At 37.2% G+C, this 9,778-nt stretch overlaps 2 protein-coding genes across 4 annotated transcripts; both read right to left on the minus strand.

Moving 5' to 3' along the window:
- LOC105159210 lies at window positions 1,524-4,654 on the minus strand. Its single transcript, XM_011076191.2, has 6 exons — window positions 4,217-4,654; window positions 3,359-3,485; window positions 2,680-2,822; window positions 2,505-2,567; window positions 2,329-2,397; window positions 1,524-1,932 (listed from the first exon to the last, which is right to left on the minus strand). Exons 1-6 carry the CDS (start codon window positions 4,421-4,423, stop codon window positions 1,861-1,863), a joined length of 681 nt encoding a protein of 226 aa, XP_011074493.1. The 5' UTR covers window positions 4,424-4,654; the 3' UTR covers window positions 1,524-1,860.
- Window positions 5,799-9,778, minus strand: LOC105159211 (NAC transcription factor 29-like; the record flags this gene model as incomplete). Of its 3 annotated transcripts, none has more annotated exon segments than XM_011076195.2 (6): window positions 5,799-6,464; window positions 6,610-6,940; window positions 7,077-7,241; window positions 7,348-7,574; window positions 8,266-8,457; window positions 9,716-9,778. In XM_011076195.2, coding segments are annotated over 5 exon segments (1,155 nt in total). In that variant the 3' UTR covers window positions 5,799-6,195.

Here is a 9,778-nt window from a genome sequence, read left to right on the forward strand (position 1 = left end):
GAACGCTCAAAACACATTTACTCCGATGATCAATGGGCAATAAAGCCTAAACTAACAAAGTAGGTGAATGAGTTAATAAACGTTATTAGTATTTATTGACATTTCTAAACCAATAAATTTATTATTTATGACCTCATTTATGCTCGATAAGTAAAGTTGAAATCTCATAATTAAATTATGAGTAGTAGGTTGTTGTTTATTTATCCTGTTTAAACGGATTCATTGAGTATTAAATCAATTTTTAATTTTAAATAAATTGAATGATGTAATGAATCATATGTAAAAAGAAAAACGTAGAGGCTCAAGATCTTATTGATCCTCCAGCTACATAGACAATATTGATTGTTTGAATTGATGGATAATTTAGGACCACAACTACCCTAGTCAAGGTCCAAAGCGACATCCCTATCTTGGGGTTTGGAGGTAGAGTGTAAGTAGAGCCATGCAGGCGGTGGTGACGGTGATGGTGGCGTTTAGCCTGTGAACAGGTGGTGATAGGATCCGGTGGCCGCTGATGACGACATAATTAGGAGGAGATGGTGGAGGAAAATTGTAATTTGTAGAGAGTTGATACGATCTTGGAAACATCAGTGAAGTGGGCACAAAAGGCGACGGATTTGGAATGTCTCAAAATTAAGAATCCGTAGCAAGAAACTAGGGTAAAAGGCAATTAATTAGGCACTAATTAATCCCATCAGTAATGGACACTTTGGACAAGATTTCAACGAGGAATTATTATATTTTTCAGTAAAAGACGGCGGGAATTTAGTAGTTGAGGGCAACAAGTGTTTGAATTTGTTGAAGTGTCTCTAATTATTAATCAATTTAATTCGTGCATAGCACGCGCCCACACTAATTTCTATATATATATATATATGAGAGTGTTATAAAAGTCGAAATGCAATAATTCATTGAAGAAAAGTAGAATCAAATTTGGGTATTTGTAAAAATATTAGTAAAAAGTGAAAATAATGAGAGTGTTTGAAGAAAATAACTTTTAATGAGAATTAATTGGCCGAAACTATTCCAACCCCGTACACTAAGAGTCATTGTGTTTATGCTATATAAAATTCATTATCATATTATTTAGTATATTCCGACTTAAAGATTGATTCAATAGATTGGTGCCAGATCACCTAAATTCAACATAAACAAATAAATAAACAATTACTATAAAAATAGACTATATACTCGAACTCACAACCACGTACAAAGTCATTATTTACTAGAACCCACTAACAAACTATAATTGATTTACATAAAAAAAAAAAAAAAAAAGAATCAAAGCAGTTAAAAGTACTTGGTTAGATAGTTTTAAAATTTTGAATTATAAGCATTTTTTTAGAGGATTTCAAACATTAAAACTGATATTTCAATTAGCCTTCTTATCTTAGCGTGTTACTGCAAGAAAGCAGCAAAAGTGTTTGGTCCGGAGTCAGACAGAATCTATCTATCATCATAAGTTAGGTCTTCAACCACTTTCTCTTTTTCCCACGGGATGGGATGACGCAAAAGAACCAATGTTTAAACATACTAAGGAACACACAAATCCTCATGTTCGCCTGGTTAATGATCATTCAAGCATTCGTTAAACAGGACTATACATTTTCAAGGAAAGTCCCTTGCAGTTAACACAAAAAACATTCAGCCAAAGTTTTGGCCAAGGATGGCCTGTTAGGACTACGTCGGTTGGTGGGTCGGTCAGTCCACCGGTTTACGTTATATCTACATAACACCTACACCTCCTCAACCAAACTGATGGTCTCAAAGGATACATGTACATACAGATTGAAATGTAGCAGATGGGAACTGGTTAGAGTCAGGAGTGAATCACAAAGAGATTGTCTGATCTCTGGAAAGTTATTTGCAAACGGTCTTGAGTCTCTTGGCAGCCTGCACGAACCCCGCAATGACCTGCGACTCATCCAATTGCTGCACGAAACCCAGAAGAAAAGATGATTAGATCAACATGAGTATATTTTGTGAAAAGAGTAGAGCATTACACAAACTACTGCTGAAATGTGAAGTCTAACCCAACATTTTCGTCTAGCTTGTTGCAGGCAAGAAGCAAATTTATAATTTTCGATGTCCTACTTACAGATATTTGATAAGTAATCTTTCTAGTGTAGTCGTATGAATTTATTTTATCGTAGTAATAGAAACTCATGCAGTTGTGAACGTAGGAGCACTTTTTCTCCAAATGATGTATAAGTTTGTGTATGTGTATTTGATTTTCTTACCCCCTTTTTTGACGTGTCTACAATCCATCTTGCAATTTACTCATGTGATTGATATCGATGTAATGCCATGTCATGAAGATTAGTGTACCTGTGAGACGAAATGCCTCTGGACGACATCAATGAGCTGCTCCTTAGAAGGATTAGGGACAGCATCCACCTAAGCATCAATGAATCAGATCAGTGAACGAGATACTACATGAGCTTGCTCAGTCCTTAAGAACCATATAAATTTATATAATCTTTCAGTCATCTAAGGCCACTCACAAGGTTAAAGTGGAGCAAATATCTCCAAAGTGCCGTCATCTCAAGTTTGCTGAGGTCCACCTTCTGTAGACGCCATATTAAAGTAAATGTTTTCATTACAATAAAAACATGGTAACGAAGTTATGTGCTGCCTTTTAGTTCTTTAAAGAAAGAAAAAACAGCAAAAGCCCCTCACCGCAGACCCTTTCTGCGTAGAAACGGAATCTTTAGACTGTGAGTCATCACAAGAGAGGGACCGGCTAAGAGTCTTGTTAGATGGCGTGAATGACTTGTGCATACGGTGCCTCGATTTATGCGACTTTTGAGCATCATCAAATGCTAGAAATCGCAATTACAAGATACAATCAATTACATGGTGGACCGGGACAAAAAGGAAAAAGAATAAAGGATATGAATACTAAAATTCGTTAAAACAGGGAAAAGGAGAGCAAAGAGAAAAGAGATTAATGGAAAAGGACTATAAAGAATCCCATGTAGAAACCTCAACAACTTTCTCTCATTGTACTATAATCCATTCAATACAAATAATAATTCCACCCAAGAGACGTGAATAGAACGCTAATTGAATCATCAGTTACGATATTCAGAACAATTTTGCCTAGTTTCATATATCAAGCATATTTACTACTTAAAAATTTTCCAGTCTCAACCATAAAAGGAAAAATAAAAGACTGAAATGGTGCGTAAAACGAGTGTGAAAACTACGGCCCTGATTGTTCTTGTTTTCATTTTCAGTTTTTAAGACAGTAATTAAAGTTAAAACATGTTTGTTTAAACATATTCTCATCGAAAAATGTTTGTTTGATCTGCATAAAGCGTTAGGGGAAGAACTGGGATGATAAACTCAAGCTTACCCGTATCCGAGCTGTTCCACTGCACATGCTCAAATTCAAGGTTGTCGTCTTCTTCGTTCCCGGTTGGAGCTTCGATGACGCTTAAGGCATTTCTTTGTAACTTTACCTCGATCCCATTTGTGAGAACCTGTATATCAGTCAAGCAATGCATAAGTAGTAGGGAGCAATCTCCAATAAATTGACAGCAGACCGCATAAAAGACAACTTATTCAACTGAATTCCAGGTATATAGCAATAAGTCACTTTAGATTATCCCGCACAGAAATATGTGTTTTGGTAATCAATACAAGAAGAAGCAAGTTGATTAATCACGGTTCAGTGGTACTTGCGGGAAGAGTCTGTAATAACTCAAACAAAAGGAAATCTTAGTCCAAGAAACACACACACACACACACACACAAGAGGATTGTCTGAACCTCCCATGACGAAGTTATGCTGAACAGGTAAGTTCAGATCCACTCATAAAAAAAAAAAAAAAAAAAAAAAAAAAAAAAAGAAGAAGCAACATTCAAGCAAATTAAATTACACTAAATAGCAATACCAGAAATGAAAATCCACTCAGAAGATATGTTTTGTCTAGCCAAAACTGTATAGATCATCAAATTTTGACCATGTGTCTGATCAAATGGTACTAAAAGCACCAAAATCTTGAAACAAAAATTCCCGTTCCAAACTCAACAAATTCAGACAGCCCTTTCACCGTAAACTCTCACACACCACGCCATTCCTTTAATCAACAAAAAATTAAAAGTGCTTAAGTCCAAAATGAGCAACTTCAGCCTAAGCCCAGAAGAAAATAAAAAAAGAAACCCATTGACAGCAACAGTAAAAAGATTCAATTTTTGTACAACACATTACCAGCCAATGCCATCCACCAAGGCCCACAGCTTTCTTGACGACGCCCTGAAGACCAACCAACACAGACTTAGTACGGTTGTTACCAGTCACCACAACCTTTGTGTGGCGGGGCAGAACGGAGAGCTCCTCTTCGCTACTCTCCCCACAGCTAAGTAACTGCGAAGAGTGTGAAGAAAATCCGCCATTGCTCTTTACTGCTTCCAGCATTTCCCAGATTCCACCAAAACTCAAGAAACTGAACTGAATTATGGAGCCTCAGGCTACGAAATCAGGCCTGAACGGAAGATCGCTCATTGCTAAATCCAAAAATGTGGTCTTCTGGCTAAAGGGTGCTGGAATTTGGGGGGAAATTTGGATGCTTTTTAGAGAGAGAAAACACAGTAGAGAGAAGAAGATGAGAGAGTGACCCGGATTTTTCTTCTGCGTGTGTGTGTGTTTTTTAATCTCCCTGCTGTTTTTAAGTTCAATTATTGTGTGAGAGCTGTGTATCCCGAAAACCTGAAACTGACCTATGAGAGACCGACATGTGGTGAGAAGAGTCGTCAATCATTCACTAGGCGATGATGTACGAGTAGTTGGGGGATTGAACGTTTGACTTTGCTGGTCTAATGGTCCTTGGGAGGTTAGTAAAAAATGACATAATAGCCCTTGGTGGGTTAGTAGTGCATGCATGCCTTTAATGATTATCGTAATGTTCTAAAAATGATGTCTAGAGCTTTTCATATAATAATAACGAGATTATCTTTTACTGCAATAATTTACGGGTTAAGATTGACGAAGGATATTTTAGTAAATTGATTTGCAGCAATTAGGGTGGAAGTAAGGACAGAAAAAGAAGAGCGAGTTACAGATAACACCGTAATGTAACGGGAGCAGAAGTGGGTCCCATCTGGGTACCAACCAGCTTGCTATCAATGTTGTTTGTCTCATCCCCGACACTGGGCTACGCGTCATCCCCGCCTATTATACGTACAAATCAAAGCATATGTATGTATTCTTACGTGTATTTCTATTCTCTACGAACTTCGAGTAATTTAGATTTGTGGCCCCCAGTGTTTTTTTATTTGCAGAAAAGGCACAAAAAGGAATAATATTTTCCCTCCAAGAAAACCAAGTTTTCCCGCCACGACAGAGCAACCTGGGCCGTCGATTATGTATGCTCCCATTGTCAATCGCAGCCGTCATTTCGGCGGCTGCACCGTAGGAAAAGGACATGGGAAAATGTCAGAACAGGCATAGAAAAAAAGAGGCATGTTCACACACAGCATGTGCAATTATGACACTCAGTATTTTTTGTGTATTAATAATAGATGAATAATTAGCACACATTATACGTCAAGCAGTTGTACAAAGCATGTGATGGAGCTTATATGAATACCAAGTTGTAAGGAATGTGACAAAATATTCTTATTAGGAGTAAATATAATACTGATTATTTTTCTTGAATTACACCCCTCACAAGCAAATTTTATCATATAATTAACTCAATTCCAGTCAAATCCCACCTGAATCAAAATTTTCTTGAGAAAAAGTCTATACAACTAAAAGTCCATATGTAGAACAAACATATATGGATGAAGAATGATGACTAAATCTTACATTTTTAGTATTTAGTACCAAAAGTCAGAGGAGATTACAATGTGTAGGCTACTCTGTATATAATAATAAAATCATCACAAACTGAAACAGCTATATAAACCTCAAATTACAATTCCAACATATACTATATCCAGCCTGCCAAGCAAGGTTTCTTCTACTTACATTACATACATACAATCAACCTATGTATCAAGAACATCTTCATCCCTAACACAATTGCCATTGCAACTCTTCCATTTCTTTCATTTTTTTCTTGTTTTCTCCTTGACAACTACTATTAAGTTTTGAACTGTATCAAAATGTCTACTTCTTCACTCAATCAAACGGGCAAATGGGATGACTGCTTTGCCACGGGATAGAGAACCGTCTCACCTAATTACTTAGAAGGTCGAAAAACAGAAATAGGTTTTGAGCTTCTTCATTCTTCCTGCACCAGCCTTCTTCTCTCCACTCCTCGCAGTGCTCTTATTGCTGGTCGATGGTGATCCCAAGCTAGAGAAATTTGAAGCGCCTTCGTTCCTGCTCTCTGGATTCTGCCGTTTTGTAGTGTGCTCCTGCACTCTTTTATCTGCCAGACTTTCAGGGATTGTTGAACTGGTTACTGGGCCCTCGACCACATTGCTTCTTATAGAGGCACTTGATACAGATCCTAGAACAAGTTCATGGATAAAACAATTGTTTAACTATACAAAATACTATGATCTACAGATGAAGTGGAGAATTATATTGTTAGAACTATCTAAATTGATATGAATGCAGAGTACTAGAGAGAAAACTAGGAGTTCTTGACATACCTAAAGAGACAGGCTGTAAAATCACGTCATTTGCACTGAGTGATGCAGTAAAACTGTATCTTGAACTACATTGACTCCGTGGGACGAAACTGTTCACCTCTTCCTCGAGGTCCCGCAAGAAAGCCGAAGAATCGAAGTATTCATCAGACAACTTGCTAGGACAGCTTGAGTTCTGTGAGCTCGACGAATGTGATTCGGGATCTTCTAGATCATCCAATTCCAGGTAGTCACCTCTCAAGATATAGTCTAGTTCGGACAAACCTTGTGGAGAAGAGTTTGGTCTGGTATCCGCCACTACGGGGAGCACTGCAGCTTCATGTCCCCTCTTCTCCTATGAAAGATTTGAACAGGTGAGCAAACGAAAGAATTAAAGAAAGAGAAATAACACAATCTAAAGCTCTCCTGAGCAGCTATAATGAAAATAAACAAGAAACGAACTATAGCAGAAAGGTTGTGATTGCGCTCACCTTAGAATCGCGTTTAGAGTCTTGATGGGAGGTAATGTTATCTTCAGGGTTTATTAACGTGACTGAATTAACCTTTGTTGATCCAACGACGGTTATACAGTTCTGAGAATGCATCTCACCTTTGTGCCCACTGCAGAGGAACACTCTGCACAGTGATCTGGATTCCTGCACAATATCCAACCAAACCGGCAATTTCACTGGCAGGTTGGCTTAATGTAAATGCAAAACTTAGAAAACAATAGAAACATCAACAAATTTTTACCTTGCGTACCTTAGGCTTATCTTTATCACATAATTCCTTTTGTGTTATCCTGTACTCTTGCATATGCCAATTTGTTTTCTGTCCGTGAGGGGCTTGACCTTCGAAGTATTCTAAGGTTGTTCTCCAACCAGTTATCTTAGAGTTTGAGTAAATCTTACAAGATTCTCCTTTTGCTTTCCAGAATCCATCAACACATTCTTTTTTCTCATTTGAGTGAAGTAGGTACCAGATTCCTTCTGCAAGAACAACATACAAAGTCAGCTGACGAAAAATATTTTGTTATTTTAATCAGTTTACTCCCAATCCGGGGAATATCATGATTTAACATTGAGAATTAGCATCGGATAGGTTGCAAATCTATTCACCTTTGCTGTAAATAGTTAACAGGCGCACAGGTATAGATCCATAGCACTGTTTGTTACATAAAATGTTTAACCACTAAAAGAATATGTAATCCATGAATTGAACAATAAGAACCACATCATCATCACAACAGACATAGAAACAGAACATTAGAAGGTTAAGACAGTCATCGTAAGAGAGGAAACAATTTTTCCATGTGTACCTAGAAATCTATATATATTTGCAGATTAAGACAACAAAAACAGCTTGACATCAAAGTATATGAATACAAATGATTATACCATCAACACCATCTAAACTCCAGGAACTATACTGAATCAATGGTGATTTAACCATCAACACCATCTAAACTCCAGGAACTATACTGAATCAATGGTGATTTAACCATCAACATACCATGACCACAGATTTGGACATCAGAGAGTAGAGAATCACTTTAAAATTCTTAAAACTTTTAAGATCAAGAATCACAAGAACATGACGACATCAAGGGCATGCTTAAGAATTTCTTTAATCAGGAAGCCAAATAACATAATCTTGAACAGCATGAACCTCAAAAGTCACCTGGTAAATTTGAGGGTGGATACTGGTAAGGGCTAGAATCTGCTAGCACATTGTTCGGGAGGCTGGATCCTGGTTTGTACCCATCCAGTAATGAAATGATTTGTTCGTCGCTCCAGTTCGATCCAATTTCAGCCGGAGGAGGCGTCTGTGGCGGAGGACACATGGGATTCCGAGTCAATGGAGAACGTCAATCTGAAATGTTTAGCAATGAAACACTTGAAGATTTATACAGATTTTAAAGAAAAAGAAAAGGTAAATAGAAGCGATAAGGTCAAAGATTGTAATAAGATAATAACCACAAACCCAATTCATAAAATGATTCACAAATGACAAGCAGCTGGATTGACAAACTGCAAAAGTAGCAATTTGATATTGTGATAGACAATTATGCTGTCACATTAGTAAGTGAATTTATAAAACAGAAAGCTCTGAAGCGGATTGTGCAATCTTGCATAAATTACGGTAGTCTCGTAGGAAATCTAACATAAGATTTTGAAAATAGAGATAAGAAGGTAACAATAATTCGTACAAGAACATCTAATAAAATTTACTTGAAGTTCGCGGCACGTAATTGCAGTAACCCCATAAAAAAATTTGGCAAATTCTTACTCGAGCGAAAAAGATAATTACAGCCGTACTCACGTCTATGTAATACACATGATCACATGACATACACGCATATAGACATACTTAAATTTGCATAATCTATGTTTAGGCATTCTTGGACGAAAGCCTATTTATATGTGTTTTTATGGGTGCCAATATGTGTACGAGCGTATATGGGTTGATTCACACATGGTCGCATGCATGCATATATAACTCCATGATCACATATATGTATGTGCATGCATGTAAAACAATTAACGCGTCAAGGGATAAAAGCAAAGCACTATTCCAGACAAAGTGATCCTCATAAATTACATATCCCATTGACTTGAGAAGACTTGACCGGATCGAACAAGATTTTTTTTCCCTCAACAACAATCCGGGCTCAACAGGAAAATTCATCTCTTTCCACTCAATCACCAAGTACTGATTCAACGTCGCATATGAAAATAATACAAAATTTCCGATAAATCGATCAAACAGGGCAAGAAGCGAACAAATTGCAGCCAAATTCTTCAATCAACACAAAACTCAACTGAAAACACACGCACACACTAAAGTAAACATCATATAGCAAATAAATAGAAACCTTTGTTTCCCACAGATACTTAGAAACCCGAAAGCACATTACACACAGAAATTGCATGAATTTCAAGAAAAACCCTGTTCCATACCCGAAAGAGGATAACCCACAAATTCCAATCATTTTTCACCAAGAACAGAACGATCAATCAAAATATCAACATCAATCATCAAAACAACAACCCACCACGAAAATAAACATAATCAGCTAAAACGGAAACAGAAAAATACAAGAATTGTGCAAAAAGAGACAAATTTCGACCTTTCGGGAGCGTTAAGACTAGTCCAGGCCAGCACTTCACCAACACCCTCTCCGTATTCCAAG

Source organism: Sesamum indicum, linkage group LG3, assembly GCF_000512975.1.
Source record: "Sesamum indicum cultivar Zhongzhi No. 13 linkage group LG3, S_indicum_v1.0, whole genome shotgun sequence".
NCBI classification, from domain to species: Eukaryota; Viridiplantae; Streptophyta; class Magnoliopsida; order Lamiales; family Pedaliaceae; genus Sesamum; species Sesamum indicum.